This window comes from Archocentrus centrarchus, chromosome 17 (genome assembly GCF_007364275.1).
Source record: "Archocentrus centrarchus isolate MPI-CPG fArcCen1 chromosome 17, fArcCen1, whole genome shotgun sequence".
Classification (NCBI taxonomy): Eukaryota; Metazoa; Chordata; class Actinopteri; order Cichliformes; family Cichlidae; genus Archocentrus; species Archocentrus centrarchus.
The window spans coordinates 32309739-32330802 of NC_044362.1; the positions used below are offsets into that span (position 1 = coordinate 32309739).

The 21064-nt window shown below is 43.5% G+C and overlaps 2 protein-coding genes across 2 annotated transcripts in view; both read left to right on the forward strand.

Annotated features, from left to right (window-relative positions):
- The window catches only part of LOC115795838 (zinc finger protein 665-like), a 29754-nt gene that overhangs the window by 3590 nt on the left and 5100 nt on the right, over positions 1 to 21064 (forward strand). The window contains exons 2-3 of the mRNA XM_030751953.1: positions 16745 to 16751; positions 20530 to 20782. Of these exons, the coding sequence (XP_030607813.1) occupies positions 20545 to 20782 (238 nt within the window). The 5' untranslated portion in view covers positions 16745 to 16751; positions 20530 to 20544. The remainder of the gene's footprint in view (positions 1 to 16744; positions 16752 to 20529; positions 20783 to 21064) is intronic.
- On the forward strand, positions 7980 to 9618 carry LOC115795842 (tripartite motif-containing protein 16-like). The gene is made up of 2 exons (XM_030751959.1): positions 7980 to 9194; positions 9428 to 9618. Exons 1-2 carry the CDS (start codon positions 7980 to 7982, stop codon positions 9539 to 9541), a joined length of 1329 nt encoding a protein of 442 aa, XP_030607819.1. The 3' UTR covers positions 9542 to 9618.

The window sequence follows — 21064 nt, forward strand, 5'->3', positions numbered from 1 at the left end:
ATTACATGATTTCATTTATTGTCTTACTCTTATGATGTAGGGGAAACCCCAATTTTATAATAGTCTTTATTTATAATATAAAATAAAATTGAAGAAACACTTTTTAAGCCTCTGCAGTTGATGGATGTACTGGCACGTCCAAATGTCCTCACCGATTTAAGATGATGGAGCAGCAGGACGCTGCCTCGCCGAGTCTCAGTTTCGACTTGTGTTGAAAGTGTGGTCTTCAAACTACGTACCAGTTTTTAAATCATCTTGTTAGGCCAAGTAAAACCAGACTCATGATAAATAATTTACACCATGCTTTTTCTAGAATATTGTCACATTGTATCTATGTCTAAATGAAAAAAATAACTGTACAGTCACACGTGAGGTTGTACTGAAGAAAAATGATACCAAACAAGGAAAGGTAAATTGTTCTTGAGTTGAAATATAAAAGTAAAATGAAAAGTAGTCAAAAATGGCCAATTATACCCCAGGCCCTCGAGGGTTAATCTGAGTTTAGCATCAAGTCAGTGAAACTTCTGGGTTATTGATGGGGTCAGTTAAGTATCAGAGGGGTTGTTAATCAGTTTCAGCTGCTTTGGTGTTCATGAAATTAACAGGTGCACTAGAGGGGCAACAACCCCCAAAACAGGAATGGTTTTACAGGTGGAGGCCACTGACCCCCCCCCCCCCCCCCCCCCCCCCTCCAGGACACCCTCCATTGCCCCATTAGGAGCATGCATACAAGCATTTGGGGGCCATACGAACTCCTGAGCACCATTTTTGAGTTGCTGCAATCAAATTTAGGCAAATTGACTAACCTGCTGCATCATTTTTTCACTTTGATTTTCAGGTTGCCTTTGAATTCAGCCCTCAGTAGGTTAATAATTTTCATTTCCATCACATGATGTGGCATCCTTTCATTCGTAACACATTACCCAGTCCATATTAGTACAGCTATCCAGCATGATATCTGCCTTTAAACATGCTCAAACACTGTCTGATGTGGCTGAACTAAAATTAAAAAGAAGAGAAGACCAGAACTGAAACTTTAAACTGACAAATATTCAACAAACTAAGGAATCAGGGAGGGTGCAAATACTTTTTCACGATGCTGTAGATTTTCCCTCATTAGCAGTGTTTCTGACCTCTGATTTTAAATTAACTTTGTGCTTTCTGTGTGATTGGTCAGTAGGCAGTGATTTCAGGTTAGTTTCACAGCATGGTGAATAAGAAGTGAACCCCCCCTTATGGTACTTAAAACCCAGGATTAATGCTGAAGTTTCCTGGATAAGATGAAATCCTGCTTCATAGCACAGAGGGGTGTACCACAAAGGGTTCGATGACTGTGTTGAGCTTAAACTCAGAGTTTTCTGTGCCTGGGTAAATCACCGTGATAACATATAACTTGGTCTGGAGCAGGTTATTTTCTGATCTTTAAAATCAGGTGGAAGTGACACATTTTTGTGGATTATTTTACAGATTTTATTTACAGCATGTTTTAATATACATTGCAATATACATTCTCTGCTGGGGAATGTGTTTTATATTTGCAAGTTGTTAAGCTGAATCTTACTAACACCGTGAATTAAGCTTAAACAGGAATGTGCATAAAATGTATAAATGTTCTTTATTCTAACCTGTTGCTACATCACTGTTGCTGGAATTGCAGCTATTAGAACACAACACACACCAAGAATACCTGTTAAATCAATAAAATTCATTTCACTTTCACAATCTTCTGACAACCTCGAGCGACTTCCACATCTCCTTTGTTAGGCTACGGGACAGTGATGCCTTAATGTTTGGAGCTTAAAGTTCACAGCTGGAAGTAAGCAGCTGCTGCGAGAGCACACTCTGTGTTAAAACAATGAACTCAAAGGAAAATCCTTATTTTTCCGCTCTGTGTGTGAGATCAGCAGATGAACCATTTTGTGCAGCACAAACCTCTTATTGCAACATATGCAATTTGTTGCATTTTACTGTCAAATTGTTTGATGTTCTTCACAGATTAACACCACTGCATCCATCATCGTCTGATTAGAGTAGGCTTCACTCAGAGAGCGAAGAAGAGTCATACAACGTGAGAAGCATCCCCTTTTATGTGAGTGCACACAGAGCCTGAAGCAGAGAGCCCAGCTTAACAGATAGTTGATAACCACTGTCGTGTCCGTTTGGGGTTTTAGGTTTTGCTGAGCCAGCTAAAACAAAGAAAGCCTGCTCTGTTGACCACAGTCCTCAGGCCTCTGGTCTATTCCCCATTTGCATTTGTTCCCACATCAGCCTCTTATGAAGGTCAGTTGTTCTTTCCAGATAGCTAAACTGAAATGGGCTTCATGTATTGATGTTTTGTTCATTTTTTCTTCATTGATTGTATTTTGTTGAGTATTTTGACAAAGAAGAAGTTGCACAGCTTTTGTTCTGGCCAAATTTGGGAGAGAACCTGCCTCTGTGTATAACTTTAGCTTTTACTGATCTTAATCATCTCACAGGTCTTTCGATTTAGTGTTTATTATTAATAATAACATATTACAATAAGATGCTCAGCTGAAGCAGCTCTCACACACAGAGGATCACATCCAGTTTCTACACAACTACCCCTCACTGTCAGCACTCAATGAGTCTACACACTCATCCAGCATCAATATCCGTCCTCTGAGACACTTTGAGGATGTGACAGCAGCTGTGTCAGAGCTCAGAGAGAAACTACAGGACATTCTGAGAGAGGGATGGACAAACATCTCACTGACAGTCACTGAAGTGGATGTTTCACTGCCAGATCCACCAGAGCCAAAGACCAGAGCTGAATTCTTAAAATATTCACAGGAAATATTATACAACAACATCCAAACTCCTGTCTCAGGTCCTCAGTCCTCCAGAGTAGGAGTGTACCTGGATCACAGAGCAGGTATTCTGTTCTTCTACAGCGTCTGTGAAACCATGACTCTCCTCCACAGAGTCCAGACCACATTCACTCAGCCGCTCTGTGCTGGACTGTGGCTTTGTTATTCTTATGGAGACTCTGCTGAGTTCAGTGAACTGAAATAGACTAAAGTCCTTCATATTGTTGTGGGTTTAAATCTGTATTTTAGTTTCATGTTATTTTCTCTCCATCACTGTTGTGGCATTTCTGTCTGTCAGCTGTCAGTCAAACATTATGGGTGGTACCTTGACATCTTCTAGTTGTTCTCTTGATATTTTTTTTAAACCTCTCTTTGCTGATGTTGTTGAAGCTGCTGGAGGCTCAGTGAAGGTTTTCCATGTCTAAAGGAGGTTAAAGCAGCTCAGCTCAGCATGTTTTACATTATGTCGTGTTTTTAGGCTGATCAAACCATTTATAATGAAGTACATTGTGTTATAAATCATGGTAAACTGTATCAGAGCATCACCTGAACATCATGTTGTTATATCATTGCTATTGTAATAGGACACTTTCATATAATGTAAAAAAATATAGCAGTATTATTGCAGATGATGTGTCACAGCCCTGATTCCAGGTTTTCCTGATTCCATTTAAAACTTAGAATGAAGGTTAAACATTTTTTGATGTGATATTTGTACCATGTAGAGCTGTGGAGGTGAATTCCCCCCCCCCCCCCCCCAAAAAAAACCAAACAAAAGCAAAACAAAACAAAACAAAAAAAAAAACAAGAACATGTTTTTGTGTCACATGATGCTTTTCACGTTTCTGTTGTTCAGTGGAGAGTTTTTACTACACGGGGGTCAAAGCTGTAGGTGAAACAGGAGTCAAACACTTTGTTGTTGATGTTGATTTTCATGAAGATCAAACTTCAGGATGTGCCTGTCCTGTAGAGTCACAGTATGTCAGTGCTGGTTATGTGTTTTAAAGTCAAATAAAGAGTTCTTTAAAACTTCTTGTGAGGCGTCATCTCTGCAATATAAAACATCAGAGTGTTCTGTGATGTCGCTTTAGTTGAAGAAGCAGAGCCTGGAGACAAGGAGGGAGACCTGCCCATCACTGTGGCTGGGGTCACTGAGGGAGTTAAACTCTCTGTTGGGGTGGGAGAGATTTGCTCTGAGCCGCTAAAGGCTCTGGATGTTGTCAGGCTGTTTGTAGACTTTTTATTTAATGATTTGTTTTAATTATACTTTTAATGTGAGGATTCTATTTTATTTAATTTAAAACAATATTTTTTTACCCTAATATTTGTTTCACACTTCATTTTATAATTTTTCTAAATATGTTTTAGTTTTAATTCAAAGCAAAATGTTGTTGTGCTTATTTGGGTTTTATAATTATATTTTAGTTTATTTAACTGTTAATACATTTGCATAAACTGGAAAACAGTTAATAAAACACTCTCTGTTGTAGAAACAGTTAAACACACTCTCGCTCCTTTTCCTGGAATGAGTCCCAGCCTGATAACCCTCCCTCTGCTTCCTGCTCTCTAACTCAGCACCTCCTCTCTACCCACATGTCTCCTTGTTCCCTCCCCTTCAGATCTGCACTTTGAAGCTGGGTGTAACCAACATCTCCTCCGTGAATCGCCACCTTATCGTGGTGGAGGGGTTTGTGTGTCCCAGTGATCCCAGGAGCTATGTTGTCTGGGGGCTTGTCCCCCTGGCAGGGTCTCCCATGGCAAACTGGTCCTGGGTGAGGGTCCAGACAAAGAGCGGTTCAGAAGACCCTTATGAGTGAAAAAACAAGGGAACAGTTTACCCTGCCCGGGATAGGGTTACCGGGGCCCCACCCTGGAGCCAGGCCTGGGGAGGGAGCTCGAGGGAGAGCGTCTGGTGGCCAGGCATTAGCCCGTGGTGCTTGGCCGGGCGCAGCCCGAAGAGGTTACATGGGCCCGCCCTCCTGCAGGCCCACCACCCGCAGGAGGTGTCGTAGGGGTCGGGTGCAATGTGTGTCGGGCGGTGGCCGAGGGCGGAGGCCCTGGCGGACCGATCCCCGGCTATCGAAACTGGCTGTTGGGACATGGAATGTCACCTCTCTGGTGGGGAAGGAGCCTGAGCTAGTGCGTGAGGTTGAGAGATACCAGCTAGACATAGTTGGGCTCACCTCAACGCATGGCCTGGGCTCTGGAACCAGTCTCCTGGAGAAGGGCTGGACTCTGTTCCAGTCTGGAGTTGCCCTCGGTGAGAGGCGGCGAGCTGGGGTGGGTATTCTTGTATCCCCCCGGCTTGCTGCCTGTACGTCGGAGTTTTCACCGGTGGACGAGAGGGTAGTTTCCCTGCGCCTTCGGGCTGGGGAACGGGTCCTGACTGTTGTTTGCGCTTATGCGCCGAATGACAGTTCAGGGTACCCACCCTTTTTGGAGTTGCTGGGTGGGGTGCTGGAGAGTGCTCCATCTGGTGACTCCATAGTCTTGCTGGGAGACTTCAACGCTCACGTGGGCAATGACAGTGAGACCTGGAGGGGCGTGATTGGGAGGAACGGCCTGCCCGATCTGAACCCGAATGGTGTTTTGTTATTGGACTTCTGTGCAAACCACAGTTTGTCCATAACAAACACCGTGTTCGAACACAAGGATGTCCATAAGTGCACATGGCACCAGGACACCCTAGGTCGCAGGTCGATGATTGATTTTGTAATCGTATCATCAGATCTGCGGCCGTATGTTCTGGACACTCGGGTGAAGAGAGGAGCTGAGCTGTCAACTGATCACCACCTGGTGGTGAGTTGGATCAGGTGGCGGGGGAAGATGCTGGACAGACCTGGCACACCTAAACGTATTGTGAGGGTGCGCTGGGAACGCCTGGCAGAAGCCCCAGTCCGGGAGATCTTCAACTCCCACCTCCGGCAGAACTTCGACAGCATTCCGAGGGAGGCTGAGGACATTGAGTCTGAATGGACCATGTTCCGCACCTCCATTGTTGAGGCTGCTGCTCAGAGCTGTGGCTGCAAGGTGGTTGGTGCCTGTCGTGGTGGTAACCCCCGAACCAGATGGTGGTCACCGGAGGTGAAGGGAGCCATCAAGCTGAAGAAAGAGTCCTATCGGGCTTGGTTAGCCTGTGGGACTCCGGAGGCAGCTGACAGGTATCGACAGGCCAAGCGGAATGCAGCTCGGGTAGTGGCCAAAGCAAAAACTCGGGTGTGGGAGGAGTTTGGTGAGGCTATGGAAAAAGACTTTCGGACGGCATCGAAGCGATTCTGGCAAACCGTCAGGCGACTCAGGAGGGGAAAGCAGTGCTTCACTCACACTGTTTATAGTGCGGGGGGGGTGCTGCTGACTTCAACTGAGGCTATAGTCGGACGGTGGAAGGAATACTTCGAGGACCTTCTGAATCCCACTGACACGCCTTCTGTAGTGGAAGCAGAGTCTGGGGATGAGGGGGATGACTTGACCATCACTGGGGGTGAGGTCACTGAGGTAGTTAAACAACTCCTTGGTGGCAGAGCCCCTGGGGTGGACAAGATTCGCCCTGAGTTCCTGAAGGCTCTGGATGTTGTAGGGCTGTCTTGGTTGACACGCCTCTGCAACATCGCGTGGAGATCTGGGGCAGTGCCATTGGATTGGCAGACCGGGGTGGTGGTCCCCATCTTTAAGAAGGGAGACCGGAGGGTGTGCTCCAACTTTCGGGGGATCACACTCCTCAGCCTCCCCGGTAAGGTCTATGCCAGGGTGCTGGAAAGGAGGGTGCGTCCGTTAGTCGAACCTCGGATTCAGGAGGAACAATGCGGTTTTCGTCCTGGTCGTGGAACGCTGGACCAGCTCTTTATCCTCTCAAGGATATTCGAGTGTGCGTGGGAGTTTGCCCAACCAGTCTACATGTGCTTTGTGGACTTGGAGAAGGCATTCGACCGTGTTCCTCGGGGTGTTCTTTGGGAGGTTCTGCGGGAGTATGGGGTGTCTGGCCTATTGTTGCGGGCCATTCAGTCCCTGTACAACCACAGTGAGAGCTTGGTCCGTATAGCCGGTAATAAGTCGGATTTGTTTCCTGTGGGTGTTGGACTCCGTCAGGGCTGCCCTTTGTCACCAATTCTGTTCATAATTTTTATGGACAGAATTTCTAGGCGTAGCCAGGTGGCGGAAGGCTTCTTCCTTGGTGGCCTCAGAGTCTCATCTCTGCTTTTTGCAGATGATGCGGTTCTGTTGGCTTCATCGGGGGGGGGCCTCCAGCTCGCAGTGGAACGGTTCGCAGCCGAGTGTGAAGCGGCTGGCATGAGAATCAGCACCTCTAAGTCTGAGGCCATGGTCCTCAGCCGGAAAAGGGTGGAGTGCCATCTCCGGCTCAGGAACGAGTTCTTGCCTCAAGTGGAGGAGTTTAAGTATCTCGGGGTCTTGTTCACGAGTGATGGGCGAAGGGAACGGGAGATCGACAGGCGGATCGGGGCTGCTTCTGCAGTGATGCGGACGCTGCACCGGTCCGTCGTGGTGAAGAGGGAGCTTAGCGTAAAAGCGAAGCTCTCGATTTACCGGTCGATCTACGTTCCTACCCTCACCTATGGTCACGAGCTTTGGGTAGTGACCGAAAGAATAAGATCGCGAATACAAGCGGCAGAAATGAGTTTCCTTCGAAGGGTGGCTGGCCTCTCCCTTAGAGATAAGGTGAGGAGTGCGGCCATCCGGGAGGGACTCAGAGTAGAGCCGCTGCTCCTCCACATCGAAAGGAGCCAGTTGAGGTGGCTCGGGCATCTGATTAGGTTGCCTCCTGGCCGCCTCCTGGGTGAGGTGTTCCGGGCATGTCCCACCGGGAAGAGGCCCCGTGGTAGACCCAGGACACGCTGGAGAGATTATGTATCTCGGCTGGCCTGGGAACGCCTTGGGGTCCCTCCGGATGAGCTGGAGGAGGTGGCTGGGGAGAGGGAAGCTTGGGCTTCTCTGCTTAGGCTTCTGCCCCCGCGACCCGGCCCCGGATAAGCGGAAGAAAATGGATGGATGGATGGATGTAACCAACATGTGGTGACATGTAAGAGCTGATAGGCCCCATTCACTGCAAACACTCATGTTGTTTAGATCAGAGCTCAGACTAGTTTCAGTTATCAGGAAGTGAAACTCACGCAGTCACTGACACTGAGAGGAGAAATGGCGCAGAAAGGAGTTCAGCTGGACAGAGAAACCTTCTCTTGTTCGATCTGTTTGGATCTACTGAAGGATCCGGTGGCTATTCCCTGTGGACACAGCTACTGCATGAACTGTATTAAAGGCTTCTGGGATGAAGAGGAGGAGAAACTCTGCAGCTGCCCTCAGTGCAGACAGACCTTCACACCGAGGCCTGTCCTGGTGAAAAACACCATGTTAGCAGTTTTAGTGGAGGAGCTGAAGAAAACTGGACTCCAAGCTGCTCCTGCTGATCACTGCTATGCTGGACCTGAAGATGTGGCCTGTGATGTCTGCACTGGGAGAAAAATGAAGTCGGTGAAGTCCTGTTTGGTCTGTCTGGCATCTTACTGTGAGGAACACCTTCAGCCTCATTATGATTCACCTCCATTAAAGAAACACAAGCTGGTGGAGCCCTCCAAGAAACTCCAGGAGAACATCTGCTCTCGTCATGATGAGGTGATGAAGATGTTCTGCCGTACTGATCAGCAGAGTATCTGTTATCGCTGCCCTGTGGATGAACATAAAGGCCACCACACAGTCTCAGCTGCAGCAGAAAGGACTGAGAGGCAGAGAGAGCTCGAGGTGAGTCGACTAAACATCCAGCAGAGAATCCAGGACAGAGAGAAAGATGTGAAGCTGCTTCAACAGGAGGTGGAGGCCATCAATCAGTCTGCTGATAAAACAGTGGAGCACAGTGAGAAGATCTTCACTGAGCTGATTTGTGTGATCCAGAAAAGAAGCTCTGATGTGAAGCAGCAGATCAGATCCCAGCAGGAAACTGAAGTGAGTCGAGTCAAAGAGCTTCAGGAGAAGCTGGAGCAGGAGATCACTGAGCTGAAGAGGAAAGACGCTGAGCTGAAGCAGCTCTCACACACAGAGGATCACATCCAGTTTCTACACAACTACCCCTCACTGTCAGCACTCAGTGAGTCTACACACTCATCCAGCATCAATATCAGTCCTCTGAGATACTTTGAGGATGTGCCAGCAGCTGTGTCAGAGCTCAGAGAGAAACTACAGGACATCCTGAGAGAGGGATGGAGAAACATCTCACTGACAGTCACTGAAGTGGATGTTTTACTGTCAGATCCACCAGAGCCAAAGACCAGAGCTGAATTCTTAAAATATTCACAGGAAATCACACTGGATCCAAACACAGCACACAGACATCTGTTATTATCAGAGGGGAACAGAAAAGTAACATTAATGAAACAACAACAGTCTTATTCTGATCATCCAGACAGATTCACTTATCAGTGTCAGGTCCTGAGCAGAGAGAGTCTGACTGGACGTTGTTACTGGGAGGTGGAGTGGAGAGGAAGAGGAGGAGTTTATGTAGCAGTCGCATACAAGAATATCAGCAGAGCAGGGATTGAATCTATATTTGGATGTAATGACAAATCTTGGACGTTACATTGTTACAACAACAGTTTTACATTTTGGTACAACAACATCCAAACTCCTGTCTCAGGTCCTCGGTCCTCCAGAGTAGGAGTGTACCTGGATCACAGAGCAGGTATTCTGTCCTTCTACAGCGTCTCTGAGACCATGACTCTGCTCCACAGAGTCCAGACCACATTCACTCAGCCGCTCTATGCTGGACTTTGGTTTTACCACAATTATGGTGATAATGCTGAGTTCATTAAACTGAAATAGACTGAAGTCTTTCATATTGTTGTGGGTTTAAATCTGTATTTTAGTTTCATGTTATTTTCTCTCCATCATTTTTGTGGCATTTCTGCACTGCACAGAGATCAGCTGTCAGTCAAACATTATGGGTGGTACCTTGACATCTTCTAGTTGTTCTCTTGATGTTTTGGAGTTTTTAGGTGGAGCTCTTTCCTGTGTCTGTTTAGCCATGGAGGCGATCACTGCTCATGATGATTTTTATTTCCAAAAATATTTCTCCACATGAAAATGTAAACTTCTCTGTGCTCTAAATGTTTGCTGAATATTTGTATTGATGTATTTGTATGTTGTTTCTCTTCTACTTCATGGACCATAACAGAGAAATCAGCAGAGTTTCCTTTATCACACAGATTTTGTTTTCATCACTTTGGACATTTGGAAAGAAATTGCTTACTTGTTAATTTTGAAACTAATTTTTTTTCAGCTCTTAAATACTAAAGATTTTAAGATTTATTCATCCAGCTAAGTTTAAAGTATTTCACGTTTTCAAGCATTGGAGTGTTTTAGGAGATTTGTATTCTCTCCCATGGTCCCTGAATGCAGCATCAGGGTGACGTCACAGATATTTAAATATCTTTGCTGATGATGTTGAAGCTGCTGAAGGCTCAGTGAAGGTTTTCCATGTCTTCCTGCAGGTTAACAACTGAAATCTGAAAACTGATGCTCACCACAAGAGGGCGCCTTCATCCTGCTAACAGGGATGTAGAGGAGGTTAAAGCAGCTCAGCTCAGTTTGATTTACACTCTGCCATGTTTTTAGGCTGATCAGACCCTTTATAATAAACTGTGCTGTGTCATAAATCATGGTAATCTGTATCAGAGCATCATTAGTTAGTCACTGATTTAGTTTGGAGCTGTATCATCTAACACTGTAGAAACATTTCCCTCAGCTTCAGCACAGAAAAACAGAACAGGAGTGTTGATGAGAACAAACAGCAGGGACACAGTATCAGCAAACAACAACATGGTTTAACATGAACACAGTCAAAATCTAATAAAATGGTAAAAAGGACTTCCTGCAGACATTTTTTGCTCCTGACTCGTCTGCAGTGCCTCCAGCATGGTTCAAATGTTCTGGTGTCGGGTCTTATTTTTACTATTTTTACTTTATGAACAAAAGTATAATGGTATAGGGTAAAAATCCAAGAATTAATTAATTAATTAATTAATTAATTAATAGAATGATTAAATAAATGTTGAATAAACAAGATGATTAAATTAATAATAATTGAATTAAATGAGTAAATAGCAGTTGACTTAGAGCTCTAAATACTTGAATCAAATAATGTTTAATCAGTATTCAAAATGATAAATAGTGATTGAATTAAAATAACTAAATATTGGCTGAAGCAAATAATAGACAATTAAATAAATACATTGATAGAGAGCAGACAGATGGGAGACCAGTGGTCACCAGACTAACTTCACGGCCTTTGGGAGATATGTTTATCTTATTTATGACCTTCTCCATCTCGGAGAAGAATATGTTCATCTCATCCTCAAAGGTTTTGTCAAAACATGTACGTCTGTGTCTAAGGAGGGTAGGTAGGGTGTGTGTAGGTCATGGCTCCCTGTTACTAACCAGAATAAAACTGCCATGTCATGATTAGGAACATGTGAGGGCAAGAAGGTGTGTTTCTTTCACAGAGCTCTTATTGCTGATTGGAGAAGCTTGTGTCATAATGGTGTAACCAACCAGTGGACGAACCAGTCTGAGAAGGCCAAGTCTAAACTACGGCTCTCTCCATCTGGTATTGATTTGATAGAGCTTGTAGTATAAAATTGTTATGTTTAGCTTAGAGTCTTGGCTCTGTGGAGAGGGGAGCCACAGCCAGTGGCAGGGATGGCCTGTGTCTGCCTGAACCAAATAGCCCATGTGCATGTGTTATCTTCTGATTCTTTAATAGATTACATGTTTTATATTTAAAGTGTTTTAGATGTCTTCCTTCACAAATAAAACAACATGGCTGCTTTTGCACTGATTTTAGTTTCTGTCAGCAGGAAGTTCATGTTGAGCTCAGTGTGTTTGATTTGACTTCAAACTGATGCTTCAGTGTGAACACCTTTCTTTACAGCTATCAATAAAGCATCAATACTTTCCTGCTGTGATGGTAATAAAACACCTGTGTGAGTGTGACGTCTGTAAGGCAGGTAAGCATGCTGTGACGTAGGGACTTTATTCTCGTTCATATTCTTAAAATGACCTGACGAGGGCAGCAATGCTCTTTTAATGCATCTAGTCTACCGGAAATCCAATCGAAGAAAAAACGGCGCTGAGCGTAACGCCTAAACAATGTCTTCAGTTGAGTATCTGAGACAGTTTATCAGGGAGAAATTAACCGCTGCTGCTGAAGAAATGTTCTCAGAGGTTAAAAATATGATCGTCTGCTCAGACTGCTGGAGATCAGCCAGAAACCCGAGATAAAGTCCCGGTGAATCGTTATGTAAATCTGTGATGGTCAGTGAGCTGACACAGGAATACGACTCACGTAGCACAACTACGGGGCTGTTATTGTACCAAAACCTCTATGTGTCCGTAACTGGATCCACGTGTGTGCATCGCGATCTGTATTTTGATCTGCGTGTCCGTGTTCAGATCCGTGTCTGTAATCAGATTTGTAAATGTGCAAAGAAATCTGCAGCGCAGATATTAATGTTTGAAAAGTCTTAAAAGTTTTTCCCAAGTCACTGAAAACACGCATCAGGCCGCCCAGCGTTACAATTGGCTCTTTTTACACACGTGACTTTTGCTACACTTCTGCCGCCGCAGAGTCTGTAACAGATTTGTCCGTAATCGAGGGTTGTTTGACCCTCAGCTCAGGCTCACAGGCGGGTTGCGTTCAGGTCTGCTGGGACTTATTATTGACTGTAACAGCGTCACATTAGCCTGCTGGTAGCGGTGGCTGTGCCGATGCAAGGCTGGCTCAGATGGACACTTCACTGGATTCAGCACATGCTAACTGTAAGTACCTCTTTCTGTTTGTTCAGGAGCTTCATCAGCAGCTCGTATTGGAGCCGTGTGAAAAATCAAATGCAGCTGGAATGGAGACTGTAACTGGAACAGCTGATTACTCAGCTGATGGTTCACCAGAAGAAGAAGAAGAAGAAGAAACAGCCTTTATTGTCCCACAGAGGGGAAATTTGGGTGTAACAGCAGCCGCAGTTATTATAAATATAAATAAAAATATAATAATTCACACTATTAAGAAAAGAATATATATATATATATATATATATATATATATATATATATATATATATATATATATATATATATATATATATATATATAAAATCAACAAACAAGATTAACCTTAATACTACTAATAATAACACTATATACAATGTACATGATGTGCCTGTGTGTTGAACCTTAACAGGCCGGACTATTTACAGTATATTATATATTATCCTACATTGTGTAGGTTATTGTGGTTTTTGTTGGGAGCAGTGATGATTATAAAGTCTTACAGCTGCTGGGAGGAAGGATCTGCGGTAACGCTCCTTTGTGCATTTAGGATGCAGCAGTCTGTCACTGAAGGAGCTCTCCAGCTCAGCAACAGTTTCATGCATGGGATGGGAGACCTTGTCCATCAGTGATGTTATTTTGGTCAGAGTCCTTCTGTCTCCCACCACCTGCACTGAGTCGAGAGGACATCCTAGGACAGAGCTGGCTTTCCTGATGAGCTTGTCTATCCTCTTCCTCTCAGCTGTAGACAAGCTGCTGCTCCAACATACTGCTGCATAGAAGATGGCTGATGCCACCAGCAAACTGATGTCAGCTAGCTGAAGCAGTTAGCTAAAACTGACTGTACAGGAGTCAGTGGAGGATCTGATCACCAGAGCCAGACTAGGATACGAGCTGCTCATGAAGCCACTGAACAAACAGAAAGAGGTACTTGCAGTAAGGTAGGGCTGTGCGACATTGACAAAAATATCTCAACATTTTCTGTGACTTTTTTGATAGCAATAATAATATTTTGCATTATTTAAAAATGTGTTTGTAAAAGAAGAGTAAGCTAGTAAAATTACTGCAAGATTTGGTATCGATCTGATATAATACAATATAATATTGCCGATACTGATAGTGTCAATGTCACTGATAGTGACAGTGTCAACTCAGAGTCAGTCGTACAGGTGCTCCTGAATCATTTGTTATAACTGTACTCTTAAAAGTTCATTCACAGATGTGAGTGGGAGTGTAGAGCCCTGTTGGTTTCCTATCATCACATTAGTAACCCTTTCCTTGTGTCCTCCCACAGCAATATGACTCTAAGGAAGAGGAGGGTCTGGATGACCAGCAGGTCTGTAACCAGGAGAACTCCAGTCTGGACCAGGAGGACTCAGATTCTCCACAAGTTACGGGGGAACAGGAGGAACCTTCCTCCAGTCAGGAGGGAGAGCAGCTTGTACTGAAACAGGAGGCTGAAGGCATCATTGTCTGGACTGAGAAAGGGCAGTGCACACTAAGTCATATCATCTGGAAACCAGAAGTAAAGTTACATAAAATAGGTGTGTTATGGGCACTGTTATGGGCATAAATGTAGGTTCCTACTCAGAACTCATAGTTAGTATTTATTTTTAGAGGCAACTGCAATAAACAGCATTAATGCACGTTTTTTAATAAACTGTTAACATTTAATATTAACCATCTAACACCAGGCAATCGCCGCTGAAGCACCCGTTACCTGCCCTTGCTTGTCGTCAACAGCTGGTCAACACAGGGCGTATCACCGCCAAGACGTCAGATCAAACGTACTTTGAATTACCGTAATTACACAACCGTTTGGACTCTCCGAAAAATTTAAACGGTTTCTGAAAGCTGAGAAATTGTGCTTCGCATCCAACAAAGTGTTATTGTGCTAATTTTTGCTGGAAGTCCGTGGATGGTGGCATTTTTGAAGTGCGTTCTGTCGCAGGCGATAGGTTCAGTATTAAAGTATTAAACCTACACTTTTATATATATATATATATATATATATATATATATATATATATATATATATATATATATATATATAATTTTTTTTTTTTTTTTTTTTTTTTTTTTTTCTACCACTGGGGTCAATTTTTCGGAAGTATAACCTGTCCTTTTATTGTTTTGATGATGACATTCAGATTTATTTTCCTTTGCTCCCAGTTCACAGCAGATTTTCTTAAACTGCCTTAATGACCTAAAGAACTGGGTAAGCATGAGTTTTCTTCATCTTAATGAAAGCAAAACAGAGATTGTTATTTTTAGTTGTACTGGACAGTTGAAGGACTCTGCAGCCTCTCTTGGACACCCAGGTTTATGCATCCATCAATCTGTTAAAAATCTTGGTGTGATCATCGACAACTCCTTTAACTTTGATAGGCAGATTAGTTCTGTGGTGAAAACTATTTTTTTCCAGTTGAGATTGTTGGCTAAAGTGAAGCGTTATCTTTCTTATAATGACTCTGAAAGAGTCATACATACTCTTATCATGTCAAGACTGGATTACTGTAATTCTTTGTATGTAGGTTTACCACAGTCATCTCTCTGTCGGCTTCAACTGGTCCAAAATGCTGCTGCTCGACTTTTAACAGGGACGAGAAAGCATGAGCATATTACTCCAGTTTTAGCTTCACTTCATTGGCTTCCTGTCAATTTTAGGATCAATTCTAAGATTTTATTGATTGTTTTTAAGATTTTAAACGGGCTGGCCCCTCTGTATTTGTGCGATCTTATTCATGTTCATACTCCTGTCAGAGCATTGAGGTCTGCCAATCAGGTGATCCTAAAAATTCCTAGGTCTAGACTTAAAAATAGAGGTGACCGAGCCTTTTCAGTTATTGCGCCGAGCCTCTGGAATGCCCTACCATTCCATATTAGAACTGCTCCGACTGTTTCTACATTTAAGTCATTGCTCAAGACCCATTTCTTCTCTCTGGCTTTTAATTCAAGCTGTTCTTGACATTTGTATTTATTAAGTTATTATATTTTGGTTGGATCTTTGTTTGTTTGTTGTTTGTCCTTTATGTATGGCCTTTTTATTTTTTTGGTTGCCTGTAAAGCACTTTGGTCCACTCAGGTTGTTTAAATGTGCTATATAAATAAATCTGACATTGACATATAGGAAGCAGTGAAGTATCTTTTCCTAATATTTGGAGAATGCAAACAGCTCTTATTATAGCTGCCACACAGATACGTCCAGGCCAATTTGCTCAGTTAGGAACCTTTCAAGTGAAACTGACTCTACAACTGCACTCCAGATTTGTACAGATGGGGTCCGGATTGCCAAACTGGAAATGAAGCTTTGCTTTTGTACATCGCAGACCTCAGCAATGTGAAGGTGAGGCAAGAGGGTCAGTAGGGTTTCGGTGGGTATCAGGACATGTTGAGGTAGAAGGGAATGAGGCTGCAGACATGGCAGCCAAAAGGGCAGTTAAAGGAGGTACTGAGTTAAGAATAGGCACTGGGATTTCTGAATGTAGATCTAGCAAAGACACAACTGAACAAGCAAACCAAGAACCATAAAACTTTACAGCTATGTGGCAGAAACAGTGGGAGAATGAAAAGAAGGGGCATCATTCCTTTTTACCGCAAAGGACTAATAAGAAAACAGAAATAACACCTGTTATGTGTGAGCAGGAAGGAAGGATGATTTTTGATGGGTGAGCATCTTGATGAAAAAGGCACACATGTAAAGGCAGAAAGTGTTAAGCATGCTTTAATAGTCTGCTCCAACTATGCAGCAGAAAGAAACCTTAAGCATGAGGAACTGTCGGGGATGGACATCACAGACTTTATGCACACTAAATTCTTGCTGAAATATTCTACGAATGGCCTGCAGAGGGCAGCAGGACGCCTTTTGTACGTATAATCTGCCGGAAAATGACAAGAAGAACAATGCGAACGGAAATGACGCGCGTTTACTACTCACCTCTGGCTTAGGTATCTGAGTTTACCGAGGCGAGACTAACTGCTGTTACCGAGGAAATCTCAGGTTAAAAAAAACAGTCGTCCAGTATGAGGAGGACACCAACCATCAGCTCAGACTGCTGGATATCAGCCGGAAACCCGAGATAAAGTCACACAGAAGAAGTATGTAAAACTGTGACGGTCACACAGGAATCAGGCTCATTTAGGACCCGATAAGAGCTCCGTTTGTAGGCTAACAGACTGAAATCAAGGAGCAGCTGTGAGCTGTTTTTACAGAAACAACACAAGTGCTTCTGTTTTTTTTAAACGGTAAACTTGTTTAGCGCAAAACGTGAGAAAGTGACTTTAGCAGAAGGCTTTACATATTAAAGCAAACAGAGAGTGTCTGCTTTCTGCGGTGTGCCTCGGTTAGCTGTCAGCATCACTCCGTCTCTGTCATTCAGGTTTTCTGAAGCACCGGAGTCCGCTGCCAGAGGCACGACCGCGCTATCGACTCTCAAAAACTCGTTGCGCATCTACGTTGCTGTTTACGGTCAAACGTACCTGCGCAAATCGTTTTTGTGATGCCTTTAGATGCACCCCGTAAACTCAGAAATCTCTATAAATGTATAAGTTCATTATTCTTGATTTTCCTTTTTTGAAATGCGTACACCTGTTATACCATTTATTCAGTGTACTGCAGTGATTTTAATATTTCAACCATGGATTCTTTTCGTAACTTTCCTTTCTATTTAAATATCACTAAATGTCACTGTGTACCTGTGTGGTTATTTTACATCTTGTTCAACTGTTTACATGTAAAATTTACTTTTTGTATGCCATATTATTATTATTATTATTATTATTATTATTATTATAGTCAGCAAGAAAATTAGATACAACATTGAGAAGTGTAAACTAGACAAGTGAAAATATATAGTTTTAATAAGAAAAAATATTAAGAGTGCAGGGAATTAACAGACTAAATATATCGGTGGATCATCTGTCTCCTTCACCACATTGATGAACTTCTCTGTGGTCTTTCAGTATCACAGTAACCATGCAGGCAACACTGTTGCTTGTTACATGTGTCACCCTCTCATTCGCACACATTCCATTTTACTTCATTCCTCTGCTGTCCACAGCATACCTCCACGTCTCCAGGCTCTTTTCCACCGACTCCCTACTCTTACTACAGATCATTATCATCTGCGAACATCACAGTCCATGGAGAGTCCTACCTGACCTCATCTGTTAACCTGTCCATCACCACGTCCTCTCTTGGTATCATCACCAGTCATTATCTATCATTTGCTCTCTGTAGATCCAAAAAGCCACAAAGCAGCTTCTTCTGACTTTCTCTGTACTTCAACATTAACACTCTCAAAGCAAACATCACATCTGTAGTGCTCTTTCACGGCATAAATCCGTACTGCAGCTCGGTAACCGTCACCTCTCTTCTCAACTTAGCTTCAACAGCTCTTCCCTGTAGCGTCATCGTATGGCTGATCGGCTTTAACCCTCTGGAGTTACTACAGCTCTCAGTCCTCGATGTTTGAAATGCATGATTGTGCTTACGCACCATAGCATGCCTATACTTTTGTCGACAAGAGTGAAAAATTGCACATCGCTGTGTACGGCACACCTCGCAGCAACCTTTATGAATGGGGACAGTTTTGGCACAGGACAATCCAACACCAGCAATTGCAACAATAGTTAAGTTTAAACAACAATTTCATTGTACATCCTGTATAATGACAATAAAGGCATTCTATTCTATTCTAAAATGGATCCTCCAGAGAAGTGGGTGAAATACATTACCATGAGGCTTGATGCACTGTTGATCTGGAAGGTAGACAACCCAATCGGTTATAGAAGTGTAAAAGAATAAAAGAAGCAGGGAAAGACCTTGTTACTGAGGTGAGTAGTCAGCCTCAGCCTAGGTGGCCCCTAGACCACTGGCCTTCACCTCACGCTAGGCTCTAGGGAAAATTCACGCTCCTCACCTAAAGCTGAGGAGCGTGAATTTTCACACACCTCCAAACTATATAAATCCAGGACTGGCTCTGCACATACCCTTATTCTTGAAAATTGGTACCAGTACGTTTCTTCTCCATTCCTCAGGCATTCTTTGACTCTCCAGGATTGTGTTAAACTGGTTAAAAAGTTCCCTGTTGGGCGCCTGGGTGGCTTAGCGGTGAAGCCGGCAACCACATACACACACCGCGTTGCAGTGCGGGCGGTGCGGCTTCGCGTCCCGGCCTGTCGCCAATTTGCCTGCGTGTCTTCCCCTGTATCTTTCCCCCATTTCCTGTCTCTCTCCACTGTTAATAAAAGCCGCTGTGGCCAAAAATGCAAAAAAAGTTCCCTGCTTTCTCTCCTAGACATCTCCATACCTCCATAGGTATGTCATCTGGACCAAGTAACTTTCCATTCTTTATCCTCTTCATAGCGTCCTTCACTTCCATCTTTCTAATCCTCTGAACTTCCCGATTCACTAACTTTCCTACATCCAACCTTCTCTCTCTCTTTTTCTTCATTTATCAGCTCCTCAAAGTACTCCTTCCATCCTCTCAACAAGTCTCTTCACTCCTTAGTACATTTCTATGTCTGAGCTTAATCACCCTAACCTGCTGCACAGCCGTTCCACCTCAATCTCTGTCTAGCCCAGGGGTCGGCAACCTTTAATACGGAAAGAGCCATTTGAACCCGGTTTCCACGGAAAAGAAAACACAGAGCCACAAATACTAGCAGAAGCCGGTAGCGGCTATCGCGAGTGTCACATATATTGAGAAACGAAAATAAGTAAATAAATAAAATGATTTTATTTTAATATTTCAAGATCACAATAATGTTCCAATTTAAAACTACAACAAAAACCAAACTGACAAAAATAAAATGCACTTCAGTTGGATACTTATAATTTACTTCCGCGAGCCGCACAGAGCCGCAGCTTAAGCCTGAAAGAGCCGCGGGTTGCCGACCCCTGGTCTAGCCAGTTACAGCCAGATACATGTCCTCCTCTCCTTTCTTAATGTCGTCTGGTAGCTCTTCCCTCAGAGCCTGTCTCAACTCCTCTCTGGACTCATTCTTCCTTCATCTTCCACCATGCAACCTACCTTCCACTCTTATCCATTACCCTATATTCTTCCTCTTCTTGAAGAACATCCAGCTTACTCCAGAGTTCCTTATTCTCTTCTGACATCTAACCCGTGGGGCAAACACACTGACAACATTCAGGATCGTCCCTTTGATTTCCAGTTTCAAACTCATGAAGTTTGAGGTGACCTTCCTTCCTTCCTTCCTTCCTTCCTTCCTTCCTTCCTTCCTTCCTTCCTTCCTTCCTTCCTTCCTTCCTTCTCACTGCCTCCTAACACCCATTTCCTCTTCCTTTGTTTTTGGCCAACAGTACTGTTGTTAACCTGAGCCCTGATGATCTGTTATGGAAATCTCATTCTTGATTATTTACGTGTTTGATTTGGCAAAGATTTTTCACCGGATGTCCTTCCTGATGCAAACCTCCCCATTTATCTGTGTTTGGGGCTGACACTAGGAGTACACTGGCTTGTGTATATAGTAATATTATTTTGTTGTTTATTCTTATATTGGGTTTCTCTGCTTCTCATTTCAAACATGATATTATTTATGAGAAAATTAGGATAAAGTGAAAAGCTTTTATTGTGGAGCTTGGAGCATCTGAAACTGGCAGCAGCTACCTGAATGTTTTGTACTCCGAACTTGCTAAAAAGAGTGTCATGTTATTACTTGTGCACCCGTGTGAGACTCACTCACACAAGTGAGTATTCTTGAAATTGTATTCACATAAATGGGAGATGTGATCACAGCGCAGAGCCTTGCTGGCATGTGTTTGCTTAGATGTGTGTTTTCCTGTCAGCAAATTATTAGTAATCAGTTATTATTAATTAGTAATGTTTTTCTTACGTCTCTTTGTTTCCTCAAGACCTCCCAGAGAAATATGAAGTGTGAGGAAGAGGAGGGTCTGGATGACGAGCAGGTCTGTAACGAGGAGAGGAACTCCAGTCTGGACCAGGAGGACCCAGAACCTCCACAGCTTAAAGAGGAGCAGGAGGAACTCTGCATCAGTCAGGAGGGAGAGCAGCTTGTAGTAAAGCAGGAGACTGAAGGCATCATCGTCTGGACTGGGGAAGAGCTGGATATCATGTGGAAGCCTGAAATAAAATTACACAGAATAGGTATGCAAAACTGCAATGAATAATAATAACAATACACTTTATTTATAGGTACCTTTCAAAACTATGACCTTGCAGAAATCAGATTTGGAGTTGCTATAGGACAGGTTTTACATGGCTGATGAGGGGGTTCTGGTAGTGATGTGGGCGGCAGAGTTTATTGATGAGTTTGTCTGATAGACCAAAAAGAAAAAAACTGCAATAATCAAGGTGAGATGTGACCAGAGTGTGAACCAGAATAGCCGTGCTGTTGAGTGTAAGGGATGGACCCAGACGGGAAATATT

What these genes read in the sequence shown, in the direction of transcription:
- LOC115795842 (XM_030751959.1), top strand. Translation starts at nt 7,980, where the DNA reads ATGGCGCAGAAAGGAGTTCAGCTGGACAGAGAAACCTTCTCTTGTTCG. An exon ending in TATCAGAGGGGAACAGAAAA is followed by an intron (nt 9,195 to 9,427) that starts GTAACATTAATG and finishes TTACAACAACAG; the next exon opens with TTTTACATTTTGGTACAACA.